This window comes from Trichoplusia ni, chromosome 6 (genome assembly GCF_003590095.1).
Source record: "Trichoplusia ni isolate ovarian cell line Hi5 chromosome 6, tn1, whole genome shotgun sequence".
Lineage (NCBI taxonomy): Eukaryota > Metazoa > Arthropoda > Insecta > Lepidoptera > Noctuidae > Trichoplusia > Trichoplusia ni.
Genome location: NC_039483.1, coordinates 855,437 through 874,328, shown reverse-complemented (window position 1 = coordinate 874,328; position 18,892 = coordinate 855,437). Strand labels below are relative to the sequence as shown.

At 34.8% G+C, this 18,892-nt stretch overlaps 2 protein-coding genes across 3 annotated transcripts in view; one reads left to right on the top strand and one right to left on the bottom strand.

Annotated features, from left to right (window-relative positions):
- The window catches only part of LOC113495086, a 91,942-nt gene extending 87,522 nt beyond the window's left edge, over positions 1-4,420 (bottom strand). Inside the window, exons 1-2 of the mRNA XM_026873681.1 lie at positions 4,333-4,420; positions 2,993-3,007 (exon numbers count right to left, since the gene is read on the bottom strand). Coding sequence (XP_026729482.1) covers positions 2,993-3,007; positions 4,333-4,420 — 103 coding nt within the window. The remainder of the gene's footprint in view (positions 1-2,992; positions 3,008-4,332) is intronic.
- On the top strand, positions 3,165-17,850 carry LOC113494699 (general transcription factor IIH subunit 3). 2 transcript variants are annotated; one of them, XM_026873124.1, is made up of 9 exons: positions 3,165-3,256; positions 14,623-14,803; positions 15,054-15,152; positions 15,408-15,504; positions 15,703-15,819; positions 16,347-16,475; positions 17,127-17,262; positions 17,477-17,513; positions 17,738-17,850. In XM_026873124.1, exons 2-9 carry the CDS (start codon positions 14,751-14,753, stop codon positions 17,799-17,801), a joined length of 732 nt encoding a protein of 243 aa, XP_026728925.1. In that variant the 5' UTR covers positions 3,165-3,256; positions 14,623-14,750; the 3' UTR covers positions 17,802-17,850. The 2 variants fall into 2 exon arrangements, with proteins under 2 accessions (XP_026728925.1, XP_026728923.1); XM_026873122.1 differs by lacking the exon at positions 3,165-3,256 and adding an exon at positions 13,817-13,988.
- Positions 17,851-18,892: the final 1,042 nt, after the last annotated feature.

Below are 18,892 nucleotides of genomic sequence, written 5' to 3'. Positions count from 1 at the left end.
TACACTTAATGAATTTTGATGGGAATAACTATGTTGGGTATTAAACCATTTCTTGTTAAGATTTTTGACGCTTACGTTCAATCGTATCTTTACGTTATTTTTAATGATGTTTTTGATATATTTGAACATTTTATATTATTAACCATAGTGATTAAATCTTCTTTTTGTAAGCCGTGTGTCGTACGGAGCAGAGGAAAGTGTATACAACCCAGTCAAGTTTAATATTAGCTATAGAACTGGCATAATGGTTATATTACATTACATTAACAGTATTTAGTAATTTTAAAGAATTTGGTATCAACATGTATTAAAATCGCTACGGTCTTTAACACAGGTCTTACCTATCACAGGCACCAGTCTCTCAACTAACTATTGTAACATTGTGTGGTGGTGAGAAAATAATCATTTAAGTCTTTTAGACGTAGAATCAATCTTGAAGAAGAAAACATTTTCTCAGTGTTTAGTGTCCTTTAAACAACAAAAGACATATTTTTGTGACCAAAAAAACTTAGGAAAAAATATAGGAATCTTGGTTTCTATCGTTAGCATATCTAAGTTACATCTAATTAAATTAGAATCTCTATAACCAATGATTAATTAAACAGAATACCAAATCAACACCTACGTATTAAATATTTGATTCTAATGAATTGCTCGTTATGTAAAGCTTCCGTTGTATAATTTACATCACAACAACACTAATTTAATTTGTAATACAGATATTTTAGATAAGGTTTGGACTAAATTGGGTAACGGATTTCCGTCTGTTTCTGGTAATGTTTTTTTTTTTGTTAAGCTGAGTAGTTTTGGAAGTGAAATTATAAATAATGCTTTGAATTGGAAAACTTTTACTAGTAGAAGTGAAAAATATTTAAGGTTAAAGATTTTTATATTTATTTTCCTTTCTATATTCGTTATTTTTTGTTAAAAAATACTACTCAGGCAGTAAAGAAATTTAATCTTTGTGTCGCAGGGGTTTCAATAACATTCAATTCACCTGGATTGATTTGAATTCATGGATCACACAAATGCTCGTCTTATGTATGGATCGAACCAGCGACACGTCGCTTTGCAACCGGGCTATCTTCGTATCGTATTTTTAATGAACTAGCTGTTGCTCACAGCTTTCTTAGCCTAAACGTTGTTTATATTTGCAAATACTTTAATTTCCATACTTTAGAAAAGTCGGTAGCCTATGTGTTAAGCCAGTGTATTAAGTACCTCTGTACCAAATTTCATCGAAATCGGTTCAGCCGTTTGGGCATCAACGTAGGCAACACAAATCCAAACAACTTTCGCATTTCTATTGTTAGTGTGATGTGATGTAATTTTCGTGTAATTCACAGTCTAATAAAATAAATCTAATTAATATTAGATACTCTTCAGAATGTCTGTAAAGTCACCGTGCCTGTGACTAAGTGGTATCACCAAAATGTATCGTATAAACACTGTGCCCAAATTAAAATTCGTGAATACTGTCGTGTCGTCCGGACACGATGGATTCTCACATGAATTTTTAGTAATTAAATACAATTTTGATTACTGTTCTACAGCGATTCAATTGAAATATGTTTATCTAGAAGTTATTATTTGAGATTCTTTCTAAGTGTTTGTAAGAAGAGACAGGTATCTATGTATATTATCCACTTAAAAGAGGCTTTTTAACTTTAATTAAGCGAAAGCAAATAATGATGAAATTATTTATTTGTAGATCCACAATGCGAAGGTTCATATCAATCAGTGGTTCCTATTTTTTTCTTTACTCTAGCTGTTTTAAGTCTAAAATACCAATGCTAGATGCATTTGTAAATTACATTATATATCTTTTAAATCAGTCCTATATCCTTTTGTGCGGCAAAGTTTTTGGGAAATATGCTCAACTTTGAATTCAAACTCAAAACCTTTCTTCATAGTTCGATGAGGCATTCAAAGCCAATGTAGAGTTTCTATAATAATATGCAGTTATGCAAAGGAAAAAATAACTCATCTACTTATTAAACAATTAATATCCTAGACCTACCACGTGGTGGGATTAAAATGTATTTCTATAAGATTAGCAAACATTATTCATGAACTACGAGTCATGTAGGAATGTGTACCACACATTAAATATACAATGCAAAAATCCAACACAAAAAAGTTTTGACTGCTCATAGACAACCATAAATAATTCCCATCACGTCTTCAATTATTTATAATATTAATTAAAACTCTTTGTGATATTCGCGGTTCTATTGATTAATTAAAACGTTTCGCGAATCGTTTTTAATTAAGTGTGCTACAGAACAGACATTTTTATTAATCGTTCGCAAGCTCGGCCGCCATGTTTCTTTGTGTCATTATCAAATTAATTTCGTAATTACACAACGTTTATAATTTTGTTTTTATCATATAATTACTTGGTGATTTCGGGAATTAAAATGTCTGTTACGTGCACAATAATATTAATTAAAATTTAATTATAAGGACAATTAAGCTTTATTAAGTAAATACCTAGTTCCTGGTATTAATTTAATTTGTGTTGTGGTCAAAACTAACACCTTTTAAGCTTACCTTGGCGAGACTTTTCAGTTTGAGTGCTTACTAAAATGAAATTCAAAAAGAAAATACCCTCTTGTCATTTTCAAAAGAAGATGAGACAAGATTAGCGGTACATTTTAATAAAATAATCAAAAGCTTTTGTTTGTTCGAAGGTGCTTTTAAACTCCTCAGCCAAGTGCTCAAGACAGTCCATCGCATCGCAACTTAGCTTGTACTACGAAATATGCTATTTATCGGTACTTATCTTTATACGTCAGAAGAATAATGTGCAGGAAATAACAGGAATAAAGCCATAATATCAGTTACACCATCATTATTTAAGTAACTGGCCTCGCCCCCACTTGACGCGCCACTCACGTCCAATAAATCTAGATAATAAGTAAAACCAACTAACGCAACATACACAGGAACACATCGACTTTTTTCAAATAAAGAATGTTAATATAAATACCCCAGAGACAATCTGCTAATGGTTCTCGTTATATGTTTGAAGCATTGCTTTTTGCGATCGCGCAGACGCCACTAAAGAACTCTAAGACTCCATAGACAATTTACAATTAAAACAATCTAGAGGAAGTTGTTAATGGTCTGTGGGATTCATTGACGTGTAGTTCGAAAATTAATTGTGTGAATTCGTTTCTTGTTTTGGTTTCCATATTTGTGTGGTTCGATTGATTTTGCCGACGCGTTGAGATTTGAAATGGAACAAGAAGTGGTATGCTTTTCCCTTGTTAAAGTTAATTAGACAGTTATTACGATTTTCCTCGTTATGAGCAGAGGTATTTTTATTGTAACTTGTCTTAAGATGTATGCTCACTGGTTTAATGTAACAAGCAGAAAATATTTAAATTGTTTTCCATCAAAAGACTACTACACCGAAACTAAAAAAGTACTGTTTCAAAATAGTTTAAATAGGTACACGTCTAGGTGTCCAAAGTCTCAATAAACCAAATTCAAATCGATAAAATTCCAATACAAATTATAAAGACATCGTCAGTATTCTCAAATCCGCCATGACAGTGTTACCAGACTGTGTGGCGGGCAAAAGCATTATTGTCAAAAATTAATAGTGTGCTTCTGTGAACGCCTCCTCGGCGCGCAACCCGCAGCGCCATTGTCGTTCATTCATTCACAATTCAAACTAAACTTACTTGTGTACCATGATAAAGTTGTCTTGATCGCTTATTTTTAATTTAAAATTTCAATATTTGATATTTTGAAATAAATAAATAAACTGGCGCGAAAAACAAACGCGTGATAATTCTATACTAAAATAATGTTTTTGTTATTATAAAAAAAAACTGAAATGCACTCTACTGGAATTCATACAAGAACGATTTCTTCTGAATAATGGATTAAAATCTGATTAAAATCGTTAATTTTAATCAGATTCTAAAATAGAGTGCTACGCCAAAGAATGTTCCAAATTTTTCCCAGATATCACAGTTATCCACATTAAACTTTAAAAATCACATGATCAAGGATCAAGACTACATACTGTAGCCAATTCACTATTTAATATTTTAAACTGTTATTTGCGAAAAATAGAGAGTTTGCCATTTTTTTCTAAAAAGATTAAGTGCAATAATATAACCATGTTTTGACGACGACTGCCCACAGAGTTACTTATAAAGCAATTCCATTTTTGAATTATTGCATGTAATGACGAATTTGATCTTTTAAACGTTGACATTATAAATAATTGTGCTACATTTCGTATTATTACGTGTTGCAAGAAAAGGCATTTTAAACGGACCAATCAGAATGGAACGTTTAAAAAAAGAATGTCACAGTTTTCTGTGACTATTGGAATTTCTTGACATTTCTCCACATTGTCCCCGCGGCCAGTGCTGCCGGCCAGTGCCGAGTGACGCGCCATCTCATCGATTTTATTGGATACAATTGACGGGCCTTTGTTTGCAAATATGCACTTTAGTGTTACTTTTCTTTGGCATTTATAAACAATTATCGATAAATAATGGTGCAGCTTTATCTCTTTTAACGATATGTTCCCATTTCCACAACAACAAGGCAAAAAAGTAAACGGAAAAATTATAAAGCTATCGTGCTTTTTGTTTCAATAAATATTACCATATAGCGAGTCTTATTAAGGAACAACAATATCCCTTGAAATTATTTTGAAAGTAAAATTCTGTCCTGCGATCATTTGCATAACATTAATGATGTTTTCATTCGAGTTCATTCTGAATATCGATGGGGACTTTTTTCTGCGAGAGTATGCAAAGGAGCACATTTGCATCCTCCAAAACCACATTCGGCCTAATTTGGATGCGTCCGCTATCTCTGTTGAAATCGTTAAAATGCACGCACGGTAGCGAGAACGGTTCAAAACACAAAACAATAAATAAATAACGAGAACAATAAATATAATTAAAAACGACAAAAAGCGTCCGTTCGCATGACGCGGGTACAAACGGGTGCGCGCTCTCGACGACTCTATATTAACGATACGAATTGAACCCAAATTCCATAAACGAAACTCTGCTTTATCAAATGCCATTACGACTCGATTTACAATGCTGGAAATCGATATCCCTTCAACATTTTGTCACCGGCACGTCACGTTTTCGAACGCTCCTCATTAGAGATTTTTATTTTTAAATAGTCGCCGTAGGGTCGAGTATCCTGTGTATCCCGCTGGGAGTTTTTTAAACTTGAAAATGGAATTTAAACGAGATGACGTTTCTTTGGCGAGCTCGATTCTGTCGAAGCGATTCTAGACGCGTTAGTCCTTTAATTGGCGTCGATAGAGATGAGAATCGCTTGTGAGATGGCATCGAATTTGACAGATACCCGAAGTGTGTCCGTAAGTTTGGTCTATGACAGGTCGGAAGCCATAGGTCCTAATAAGGCCTGAGTTGGTGGAGTAATGGGTTTTCTGAGTTGTCGCGCTGTCCCAAATTTATTGCACCAATTAGTAGAGTCCACGTGAAGGGGTTTATCATGAGTTTCGATCATGCTCTATTTGGGAGGTAACGGCCGATAATGGTCGAATTTCGGGGAACGCTCCTTTGATTTTTTCCCAACTATGGTAAACATTTTTGGGAGCGAGAATGTAACAAGTTAATTGGGTAAAAATATTCCGAGGCCGACACATGTGGGTGCTTATAAAGATCATTACGAGCACAGATTAATTAGGAAGCTACCGGAGTTTTGATCTTAAACAAGAATACGAGATAACTAAGTATTACTGCGTAGGTAATTACTACGTATCTTATTATTACGATACTGTTTCTAGAATTGCTGTAACTTCAAAAGACTTTTAGATATCTATCACAGATACGTCTACCGAGTTATGATTGTAATTAAATTATTTAATGCTATGTAAACGGTTTAAAAGTAGCCTTTATAAAGATTTAAACTCGGTAAATTTATTTTTATACGAAATCTACAAAAACTTTAAGTTTAAATGATTATTTACGAGTATTCAACGTAATAATCTTACATACAAAGATATTTTGCATAGTAAAATGCTATACAAGCTCTATCTACAGCCATCGTACCTTTTCATTTGATTGAACTCAGCTGAATAAGATTTAATAGGATTCAATAGCCAGTTAACCACAAATTACCATTAGTTCAAACAATCTGAAATTTGAACTGAACCAGTTCAAATTGTTTGAATCACTCGCAATTGGATTTCCGAAAACTTTCGTCATTCCATCCGAGATTAACAGATTAACGAAAACTGTTCGTTCTCGATCGTGATCGGTCATAAAAAAATAAGATAAACGATTACTTGTTTCAGTAAGTTTCTGGACTGATAGGGATATTTTGATACTTATAGATACTTAAGTTTTACTCCCTAAAAAGGCATGCTTAAAAAGAACTGAACCTATATGGATATGGGTAAATTCCTGATATTCTCCAAAGTCTGATGCTAACGAAACTCTCTGATGTATTGAAGTGACACATCATACTCATGTCACTTGTGGAACAAAATGTCATTCCCATATATTTGATAGTTTTTTTATAATACAATCAGCCCTTTGAAAGTTAAAATCTCGACTATGTAGGATAAATAAGCAATCGCTCATATTGCGAGTGATTTTCTTAAAGCACTGAGTTTATGAGCTCTTAGGTATTCTAAGATCCATAAAAAAACACTGTCAAATCTTTAAAAAACCATCTATGTTACGCAATTTAAAGTGGTTTTTCATAATGGCCGTAGGTCATTAACATCGCATATCACAGTTTAAATTTATAGAAACATCTGAAGTAAAAAAAGGTTTAACTTATGAAGTGCCTTATAATAGAAATTCATCATCACATTTCGAAATCCCACGGGATAACAAAATGAAGACGTTATAGATTAACTTCTTACAACACCATACAAAAGTGAATGAAGGCAGTCCACTCATTGGACACTTTTTGCATTTCATGAATGAACGAACCTTTTATGAATGAGTATTTGTGAAGTTTTTTCCACCTGTGCAATAGTTCTCGAACGATAAAAATTTGTATTGTTATAAGTGTTATTATTTATGATCACCAATTTTTTGTAGACGGCGTGAAATTCAAAGAAATTTGAAAAATGTTTGACCATTAACGGTGAATGATTTTATGAATGGAACGGATTGGGTATCGATATATTTTTTATTTGATCTCATGCAAGATATGATGGAGTTCATAATTTAATGACAAATAAAATATATGCGATGATATTTTACAAGTATAATAGGTTTAAATTCCTAATTCTTTTGGCAGAAAAGGTTAGGTCTGCTGTTGTTGAAGTTGAGGTGAAAAAGAAGAGAGTTCTTTGGTCCTTTCTAGGCCATTCATTTCTAGACTTTTTAAACGTTTTAAAAAAAAGTAACAATAGTAAAATTGAAGGGTGTTTTGTTCGAACAAAGTATACAGGCCTTCTGCTAGGCTTGGGTTCTTGGCCTTGGCCTTGGGACTCTCCATCTCAGTCCCCGCAAAAATTTTTTTTTTTGAAAATCTATCAGACTAGGATTTGTTAAAGATCCACTTATTCATTTAGACCATACACTCGGGCCAGTGACAAGAAAAGAAGAAAAGATCAAGTGTTACACCTGAATCATGACCGAATCTTATTCCCACGACCAAAAACATTCATATACAAAAATTACAAATAGTGTTGACCGCAACCATTTGGCTATACAACCTCTTCAAACCTAATGACGTGAAATAAATCCGATCAATATTGCAATATCGTCACAGTCAAGTTTTGGATCCCACGCGAAAAAAAATGTACAAATTACCTGCTCTATGATACTCTGGCGGTACTCTTTATTGGATTATGATACGGTTCATTTAGTTGACCTATCCTTTATGAATAAGTTGGCACGGAATTTGACACACGGAAATATTTGACTGCACGGATAGCTGAGAGGTTTAGGTCACGGCAAACCCAATGTGCGCAACGTGTTACGTGGTCGTTCCCTGCGTAGGAAAAGCGTTTGTGTTATCCTAAGTCTGAGTGTCCCTGCATGCGAGTTAAATGTTTGAGTAACCCTCCACGACGCAAAGATTGAATTCCCTCTGCAAAAATTTGTTCTGCCAAAACATTGATTGTTTAACACTATATATTCTGAAAATTCTAGATTTTCGTGATCTTCTTTATTTATGATCGCGTACACTACGTGTGTATTTAATTTCATATCTGTATCATATTACCAACCTACCTTACCAATCTATCTTCTTTTCCAGTAAGTGTTTAAAAAAAAGCGTAAGGTTCATAAATAAAATATAACAACATCAAAAACGACTACTAATGCAAGCAAATGAAGACACTTAACCATTTACATAAAATAATTCCACAAACTAACCAAAGCACAATCCTGAAAAAATTAAAGTAACACAAACATCATATTCATAGTAAATTTGGGTCGGTATAATCTCGCCGAGCGGAGGCACCCTCATGAATAAAACTAGCTGGTGTATAAATTCAAATTTCCTCTTCTCCACACGCTCATTTCCATATCTCGGGCTCTCCCCCTATGCTTTATTATTAAAACTCCAGCAAAAACCGACACCCAAGTTATTCGCTATCTACGTTCGGAAATGGCATTATCGGCCGCGCGGCCCGAGGCGCACACGTCTCAGCCAATAGGGCATTCTTATCAGAAAATGACTCATTTCAAATGACAGAGTGTTCTAAAGCACTCTCAAATATAGAATGCCACAAAGGTCATTGTTACGTACCGAATTTAAACTCTGTGCAGAAATACTTCGGCACAGTTCGGCTTGCCGTGACGTCACTCAGTTAGGGCTCGTAAAATGGGGGCTCTCGTAGCGAGAGGAAATTGGAATAAGAAAATTTGGGGTGTAAAATGAAAGATAGACGAGTGCTAATTTCCGGCTATTACTACGTCTCTTTCTTTCCCGCACATTTATTGCGGGGAACGTGTCTGAGCGTGGTGTATACCGTCTTTCTCTAGCGTGAAGGGACTTTACTATTTAATAGAGCGTATGGTGAAATGTAATGGGACTCCGGAAAATTGTGTTTCGTTTACGTTTTTCCTGTAGTTTATGTTTATGAATTAAATAGATAGCACTGTCAGTTGTCACTAAATCAGAGGAATTGCTTTTTTTACTTCTATTACTACATACAAATCAGCTAAAAATAAAATAATTTTGACATAAATATGTAGTTGAAATTGAAATTTTCCAATAACGTCAGCTCCAGTTCCACAGATATCTTTATTCCACATTGGAATAATATGCGTCGGCGTCAATATCTCCGCCGTCCACCCCGGCCGAGTCCTCAATAGCAAATGACGCCTCCGACCGCGTTGCGTCAAACACTACCGGAATTTATTGACTACCCGCAAACAATTCGCCTCGCCGCCGACTATATTCTATTGAGGCAACTTTGGTAGCGAAATTATTAAACAGAGGATTTATTACGTAGCGAAAAGCGGATACAGTTATGAATGTTTCAAAAAGGTTATATTATAACTAGTAACATTTAGTATCGATAGAATTTATCAATATGGGTTCCCGTAACTCGTAAATAAGATTGAAATGAACATTAATGAGGCAATATGTTCTGCTTTGAGGTGTTTGAACAGACAATCTCGTAAACATTGGGATAACTTTACAACGCAATTGTACAACGAGTGGGTTTTATATGGCGTTTGTAACGGACCGTCTGCGAGCGTCGACAGGGCCGCCATTGTTCGCACTGTGAAGTTTAAAGCCAAACTCGCGGATATGAGCACTGAATTTAGTCTTCAACCGAATAACTTTGAACTGTTTTAGTGCTATTACATTAGCTTTCGCACCAGCCTATTGTTGTCTCGAAATTAACTAGTTATTTTCGAACCGGTTTAGTTTAAATAAACGGAAACTCGGCGGCAATGTGACTGCGTCTTAATACCTCCCCCGTGTAATACGATCGGAGCTATCGAGCAGCTATTAACACTTTGTATTATTAGGTCGATAAATGAAATCCTGTCACCCCTTGTTTGATTTCTATTATAACTTTCCGTAATGTGATTATTTGATATAAACTCGTAACGTGTAATTCGAAATCTGAACATTAAGGATATTAAAATTATTTTTATTTACATCTGGTAAATCTAATAAATAATGTGTCAGAAATATGTCGCAGTTTCGGTATTTTATTGTTAATGGGACATTACCAAAAGTACCTTTTTGATAACCGCTATGGTATGGCAATAAGAACTATGGGCTTCGTGTATTGAATGTTACCAAAACATTTTCTATCAAATTAACGTTCTTGTTTGACAAAAACCAGGGCCCAACAATTAATTCAAATCGATTTCCACTTAAGCAAACGTTCGCCGCGAACGATCTGAATTTCAAATTCAACTTTCAGAAAACGCGGCCAGCATGGTGTAAAGGTTCTTTTTTGATTCCAATATGCCATTTAAACGGAACGCGCCAAAAGAAATAGTAGTTGCAACCGAGTTAGGTTGGCCAGCCTGATGCTATCTTGGCAGTTGGCACACCTGACCGACGCTAATTGGACAATAAATCAATTCTTTCCCGCTTCTTATTGGCGAATCGTGGCATTCCAATATTGAAAATTTGGCCGCGCGATATTGACAACATGATAAAAAACAATAGGCGGTTATCTTTTTCTTTTGTGTTCATCTCTGGACTCCGGTTCTTATTAAGGCTGAATCGTTTTAAATTTTGTTTGTGTCAAACCCAATGTCTTATCGGTTAGACAATTTGTTTTTGGAAGCTCGTTATTGAATTATTAATATTGATATTTGGTGTATACGAGTGTGAGATAAATCTTTTGTCATTGTTGTGTGACGGGCATCATAGGAGTCGGTCGGTGATGTATCGGTTTAATAAAATTGCAGGAGCGCTATAATCGGAATAAATAACATTAATGCAGCAAAGAGCGCGGGCGTCATCCATTATTAGAGTTATTAACAAAACGGAACGCGCGCCCGGCTAATCTGGGCGCGCTCTGAGCGTAATTAAATTCTCAGAACAAGCGAGCTATTAAAGCGAAACGGTAGCGCGACGCCCATTACGAAACGGAACGTGCATAATTATTTCGTTCCCGCCTTTTTTTCTTATTCGCATTTCGATTTTCGAAAGCCCGCGCTAATGTAGCGTCGCTGCCCTCTGGCACGAAGTCTTGTAAACAATGTTCTCGTAAAATCTTATTCAATTACCGTCCGCCTTCTTAATATACTGATTAGTTTTCGAACTGTTAATTATATTCGGGCGCGAAGGAGCGTGGAAATTAATAAATACTTGGTTATGTCGTCGCAGTATCCAGTTCAGCGGAGGTTCTATATAAAGTCTGAAACGGCCGTGTGTACAAAAAGCGGGTAGTTTTTTCTATCCGACCAGACCACCAAGGCATTCAAATGAGGCATATCATTAGCCGTATATAAACAATGTCGTAAAATGACAGGTAGCAGAGCTTGTCACATCGTTCGTATAATATTATTCATGTGGTGTTATCGTTTCGACTTATCTACCGTTCGTCGTACTGTTAACATGTATTTTGACAGATGACATAAGTTTGGCGCCGTATCGCCGGTTTGTCATCTCGCTGCGATGAAATACAATTCGGATGTAATAATAAGCTCCCGTCTTACGTTTCTTGATAAACGGACTCGTGTAAATCAATGTAATGCCGTTGTTGTGACGTCGCTTTCGTTGCTATTCATATTAATAGCTTTTGTTTTGCTATTATTTTTTACTATTTTATGACGTAACAGTCTCGTATCAATACAAACGTAACAAGCTTAAAGACTTATGACTATGTATCAGGAACTTTTTCGAAAGATTTTCTAGAAAAAAAGCTTTAAAAGCTAAACTGTTTCTTGAAATGCAAATTATCCCTCAAGAAAAATGCAGTAATTTTCTAGTACAAGTTTCCGTATTGATCTCCAGATAATATGTAATGGCTGACAAAAAATAGAATGTAGAGTCGTATAAGGGAAAATATGGTAATTCGTTAAAGTTAACGACATAAGCGTGCCCCTAATTAATCCTTGCTTAAACTATCAAGTTTTTCTTACATACATTACCTACCTATCCACTAGAGGATACACAAAAAGTTTAGAAGCTTTTGGCCTAATAAGTAGTGTTAGGAAAAGCAACTTCTCCAACTTAGTATAGCAACGGAACTATTACAGAAATTCTTTATTTGTAGGAAAATAAAACTCTAATTTGGGACAGAAGTAAAACCCGATTACTTACTTACCCCCTAAAAATTTCATTCAGATATATAAAAATTTGCTTAAGCACTTGAAAGTAGCGAAATCAAGAAACTTACAAACCTTTGCACCTTTTACATGCAACTGAAAAAGTCCTCCTCCTTGTACCTCAATGACATAAATGAAGCTGCAAAATAACTAATTAAATAATCTAATACTTACCATACTCTACGCATCTCATAAATCTTTGCTTTTATGACATCCAAACTTAAAACGCATTCTCTCTATTAAATTTGAATAAAAACTTGTCAACCGACCTCTTTACATCCACCCAATTCTTTAGTCTCTGATACTTATCGCGCGCGCACGAGTCAAACTGATTAGTGTTGTTCCAAACATGATGCATGGCCCATTCTTACATCGAAACTATGCTAGGCATGTGCTTTTGACAAATATGTATCTGTATCCCTCTGACGTCTGTCAGCAGGTGCTTTCTAAACAATTATTTAAATTAATAAGTGCTACACTGTGTCGACGTGTAGTTAATTGTATTTAAGAAGCTCGTTACTAAAGTATGTCTGTTTGTCCAAACAAATTCTTTCTTGTAGGCTTACAGCTGCTTGTAATTCTTTGAATGACATAAGTTAGTTAAAATGTTTAAAAGATTATAGTAATTGTTAACGAAGACGAGTTTAACGCGATGGTTGGTGAATGTGTAATTTAAATAGCCGGTCAAGTGCGAGTCGGACTACTGGCTAAAGAAAACCTTTTTAAGAATTGACATCCTTTAAATGATCGCCATACCTGGCGTCGCTTAAGGCTTAAGGAAAACATAATCTGTGAAAATTCTAACTATACAGCTATCACGGTGCAGCTGGTGGCCTGGTGACAGACAAGAGCTCGTCAGTTATAGGATTCCGTTTTATCCTTGGGTACGAAACCCTTATAATGAGTTTCATCGATCGCGACTTGGTCTCGGGGAAGCTTACGAAAAGTATGTACTCTTATAATGGAAAATAATCAAGGCAATACATCCTGATTCTGTTTAAGATCGATGTTAATATATTTATTTTATACTTCTCTAGTTTTAACTCTTATGACTGTTGTAAAATTTCAGTGACCCTAATTTACTAATAGCTTCTGTATAATTGCTGGCCATACCCTGTACTGAAATAGAACTATTAATGCAAAGGTAAACAGAACTGAGTGTTACATGACTTGTGAGTGGATGATTACACACTAGCGCCACTAGCTATTGGTGAAAAAAGGTTGTACTAAGCTATTGTTTAGGAAATGTAAAGAACATCACAACTGAGTGTGTTGTTATACTAAGGAGTTTTTTTTTATGTTATTCACATTGAAAATAATTAAATAAATAGGATATAATAATTGTGTAAAATAAGATCAAATTCAGTTTTTACTTACTTTGTCATAAATGGCGACTCAAATTTCACCCAATGAAAATTTGAGAGACTTTCTACGTGTTTTCTTTCTGTAAATATAAGAAAAGGATGAATTTATAAGAATTATCGGTTTAGTAGAATACACATTGATTATAATAGAAACATTGATGAAACAGAGACAAATGAGGCAATACAAATTGAAATTGTCAATGTCACACTGACTGTAAGGAAGTGTCAACTGTCAAATAATCAAAACAATACAAAAATTACAAAAGGAGTGCGCGGGTCGGTTTTTGTTTGTGTTGAATTGTTTAATGTGGCGTAAGACATTAATATTAGTACATTGAAATTACATAAACTTTGTTTTGAGACAGATTAAGATCCAAAATGGCAGACGACGATAGTAAGTAATGATACATAACCTACAAAGAATACACTTTTATGTTAAATATTAATAATGTACCGGAATACTTTTACTACTTACTTGTTTATATTCAATGCCAAGACTAATATGTATGTTCGTACGAATAACCTTATCCCCAGCAGTCAAACAATAATTGACATGTTCCGACTTGTTCATAGCTACCATTGAATACTTCAAGCTATGTCCATCTACAATCAAAATCTTCAATTTCTATACACATGTAACATTTAAGTGTTTTAAAATGGATACGTGAGCTATATTCCAAAAACATTTTAAAAGTTACTCCTTTCCTGTCTATGGCAATACATTTGACAGCCAGTAATATCTAAATGCCATTTAAACCACAACTTAGTTATAGATTAATTACCGTAAAACGGGGTGAATAGAGGGTTTTTTGGGGTGGATGGAAACAGAGTTTTTATTAAAATTTGGACGTTTAACTAGAAAAAACATAAAGATTATACGCAAACTCACAAGTATTTCATATAGTAACTGTGTCTAAGCATTTTAATGTAAGAAAATATTCATGTAACCCCCTAAAAAACACTATTCTCTATTCACCCCTTGAAACTCTATTCACCCCGTTTTACCGTTATTTACTTCATACTTACAGCTCCATCAGATAGCAGCCTCCTTGTTATAATAGTAGACACCAATCCCAACCAGCGCTACATAACCGAGGATCCTAAGATATTAACAAATTGCCTGGATGCCGTCATCGGGTTTGCTAACTCACACCTCATGCAGAAGGCTAGGAATGAACTGGCTGTTATAGGCTGCCATTTTCATAAGAGGTAAGGTTTAATATGTTCTTGTAAAAAAGTATAATTTCAAAAAAATTTAATGCTATAGCTGAGAAGCAGATTTTACCTGAACTGTATCATGCAATTAAAATTTGTTATTGCCTTTTTGTAGAATTGAAAATAAAGAAAAATATTACTAACAACAAAACAACAACAGCTTGTAATAAATTATCCCACAGCAAAGATAAACAATAGTTGAATATGTATAACTAAGTACTAAAACATTTTTCATGTGTTTCAGTGAATACTTATACCCGTCACCTGGTAAACCATTGGATGTAAGACAAATTGATGGCCAGTATGAATTGTTCGCATTAGTAGAGAAAACAATTAAAATGAGGTAATTATGGATTATATCATGTATGAATGCATAACATATTTTGGCTTATTTAATTCACCTTCATAAACACTTGTTATCTATTTGATATGAAACCTTTTTTGTTTAAACCTGCATGCAATAAAAAATTTATACACAATTCATATTTAATGGTTTTTTTTAATTCTGCATAATTGTAACTGATGATGATTTGTCTTGTAATTGAGTTACAAACAGCTTCAGAACTTATATATTTAAGTGTATAATTATACTTTCCAGGTTAGTAAACTTAGTGAAGAGCCAGCCACAAGAAGATAAACCAGGAGAGTCATTGCTGGCTGGTGCTGTTGCTATGGCTCTCTGTTTTATTGCCAAAGTAAGTTTTTATATGAACTCCAACTCATGACCTGAAATCATGGCAAACTTGTGTGAAAGCTTTTTTCACACGACTCTCTTAATGGCAAGGGGTAAATCTTTATATAGGCTTTCAATTGTAACCAAAAGACTAGCATCTTCCCACATATTTTGTGGTGTTCCATCTTTCAGGGTATATAAGAATGTTTTACTATTGCAGATCCGCCGGGAATGTCCTCCAGGTCTCCGTATGACGAGCCGCATTCTGATAGTTACTGGCAGCAGTGACACCGCAGCACAATACATAAACTATATGAATGTTTTCTTTACTGCACAGGTGAAACTTATACTGCTTGCTTACTTCCTTGTTTACTATGGTGCAGATGACAGGCATGAGTAACTGTTGCCAGCGGCTCCATCCGCTACAAATAAAACATGGGATAATATCCTATGTGTTTATCTAGGTTATAAACTATCAGTGTACCAAACTTCATCCAAATCGATTCAGTTAAATTTGCGTGAAAGAGTATTTAACATCTATTCTTACTTTAAACAATCGCTTATAATTTTAGTAGGTTATAAAAAATAAGTTTTTAATGTAGCCATACCTACTTTTAGTCTGCATTATGCATCACTTTAGAAATAAGAAAAACTGTGTCTTTGTATAAAAAAAAGATAATTGACTAAAGAAAAGATGTTTTTAATGTCTTTGGCACTAAGCTGAAGCGAATCAATTTGGGAAATAGATTAAGGGCTTATGACTGCACTCGCCGATAACCGAAAGTTTACCCACACGTTAATTACTGCATTTACCTGACGGACATAAAAAAACATCAATTTCGACCTTATATAATATACATACAGAAACAGCAAGTGTTGATCGACGTGTGTTCCCTGGACAAGCACCTGAGCCTGCTGCAGCAAGGCTGTGACATCACAGGTGGCCTGTACCTCAAGGTGCCCACACTGGATGGGCTGCTGCAGTACTTACTGGTAAGACTACATCTTTAAGACTGTTACTGGATATGTATAAAACCTTGTCTTTAATATTTGCTAGTGAAAAGAGGCTATTTTTGTCTGAATGTCTAAAGTTTTGTGTGAGCTGATTGCTGAGAGGTTAATTTTGTAAGTTGTTTTTTCTGTTCTGATTTTTTTTAATTCGAAAGTTTTTATGTGTCTTGTTTTTGAACTCCTTTTTTTTACTTTGTTTATTTGTATGTATTTTTTTTAATCTTGTCTAAAAAATTTTTGAATAGTGTAATGGTGTTGTACCGTCTATTCAAATAAATAGATAAATGCCTGGCTGCAGGCGTCTCGTCTGTAATCCCGCACGCCAACTTAGCCCAGTGAAGCATTCAAAGCCATCATTAAGGCTAACTCAATACTCGAACTTACGATTCTTGGCTATACGTGCCAGCCCCATTACCAACTAAGCTACCGAGGCTATCGACCAAGAATTTCAATTAATTTATTGCATCTTGACTCTTGGCCCTATTGATTATGTTGTGGAAAGAGTGAAAATATTTATTCTGCAAGTTTCCTTTTGACTTGGGTCGAGTGTCACGCTTTCACAACCGCTATAATATAACTTACAAAAGTGTTTGTAGGTCCCATAATGCTCACCCATCCACTTATCTTCCGCAGTGGGTGTTCCTGCCGGAGAGCAGCGAGCGCGGCAAGCTGGTCCTGCCGGGCCGCGGCCGCGTGGACTACCGCGCCGCCTGCTTCTGCCACAGGGAGCTGCTCACTATCGGATATGTGTGCTCAGTGTGTCTTAGCGGTGAGGATTAACCCTTATGGCTGTATTTATAAAGATTATCTTAATTGAGGTGCTCGTGGCCAAGTTACAACAGCAAATGTGGATCATAAAAGGTTGAAATACGACACTTGTTAGCTAATAATAATAAAGTCTGCAATGATCCCATCCAGAACTTCGCTTATTCTAGTGTCTATATGAACTTATGTATTAACTATCTTGCTTTTTTCTCTTTCAGTGTTCTGTAAATTCAGCCCAATATGCACGACATGCCAGTGAGTTCCTTTTTTTTAATTAAATCTTCATTATTTTTTTACTCAATTTATATATTATACTTATAATTATTTGCCCAATGTCAAAGTTAATGCCTGAACAATTCTCTGCCTATCAACAAAGTACTATACTACTATAGGACTTTCTTGTTATACCATCCAATCAATCCAATGTATCGTATGCGATGTCATCTATGATCTAAATCATTGTTTTTTATCATTTTCAGTACGGTGTTCAAGATCGGCGGTCCTCTGCCAATTAAGCCCAAAAAGAAGAAGATGAAGATATAATTATCGATCTCCACTTGTAACTGTAAATATATACTTTAAGATATTCCTACATTTAGCATTTTATTCAGTAACAATTTAAAATCTATCTTTTACAAGAGCAAGTAAGGAAAAACCCTAAAAAATAAAGGAATTGGAAAAAGCTATCTCTTTGAAGTCGGTTAAGAAGACTATGGTTTAGTGTTACGTCTTTGTTCATCCATCATCATCATCAGCCCATATTCGTCCACTGCTGGACATAGGCCTCTCCTATTGCACACCATCGAGATGTCTTCGGCTGCTCCTGCAAGCCATCTTGCCCAGATCATCACCCCACCGTTCCTTGAAGACGTCCTGCACTATAGCTTTAGCAGATTCCTATTCATTGGATCCACATAATACGCAATTACCAATTTCAAAATTGTTTTATTTTTACGAAGGTAGTTCTGGTCAATAGATGGCGTTGATGTCGCATTCTTAGAATGGAAGATGAAGATCGAGAAAAATGTTTCTAAACCACAGAGTTAGATAGTATTATAATAAAACATATTTTTTTAATCTTGTTTACACAAAAAGCGAAAATTTTAATAAACATTTTTAAATAAAAATTATACTATGACGTCATTTCCCATCAATAGGTCAGACAGATAACTGCTAAAAAACAATAGATATTTTTAGAAATAATCTAACAAGCAATTTACGATTATCCTAGAAAAGATTCCCCTATCGCCTAAAACAATAGGCGGATTATAATAAAACAGAATTATAATACCTCGATAATTTGCATATTACAAGTAAACAAGTGGTGCTCTAGAAATGGCTATCGGCAGATATGAGTAATTACTGATAATACTGTGATAAGGATTGATAAGCTTTTTAACAGTCGTTATGCCGCCGCTCCTGCCATCAATCTTCGTTAAGATTAATATGCAGACGTTTTGATAGGTGATTAATTTAATTGTAATTGTATTAATGGTATTTGGTCGTTATGTCATCATATATTGGTATTGTTACATAAATCAAAACTCTCATCATCTTTTTAATACAATCTCTACGTCAGTGTCGATGTGAATAGTTTCCAATTTTATGAATTAAAGTCGACTTAAAATATTATA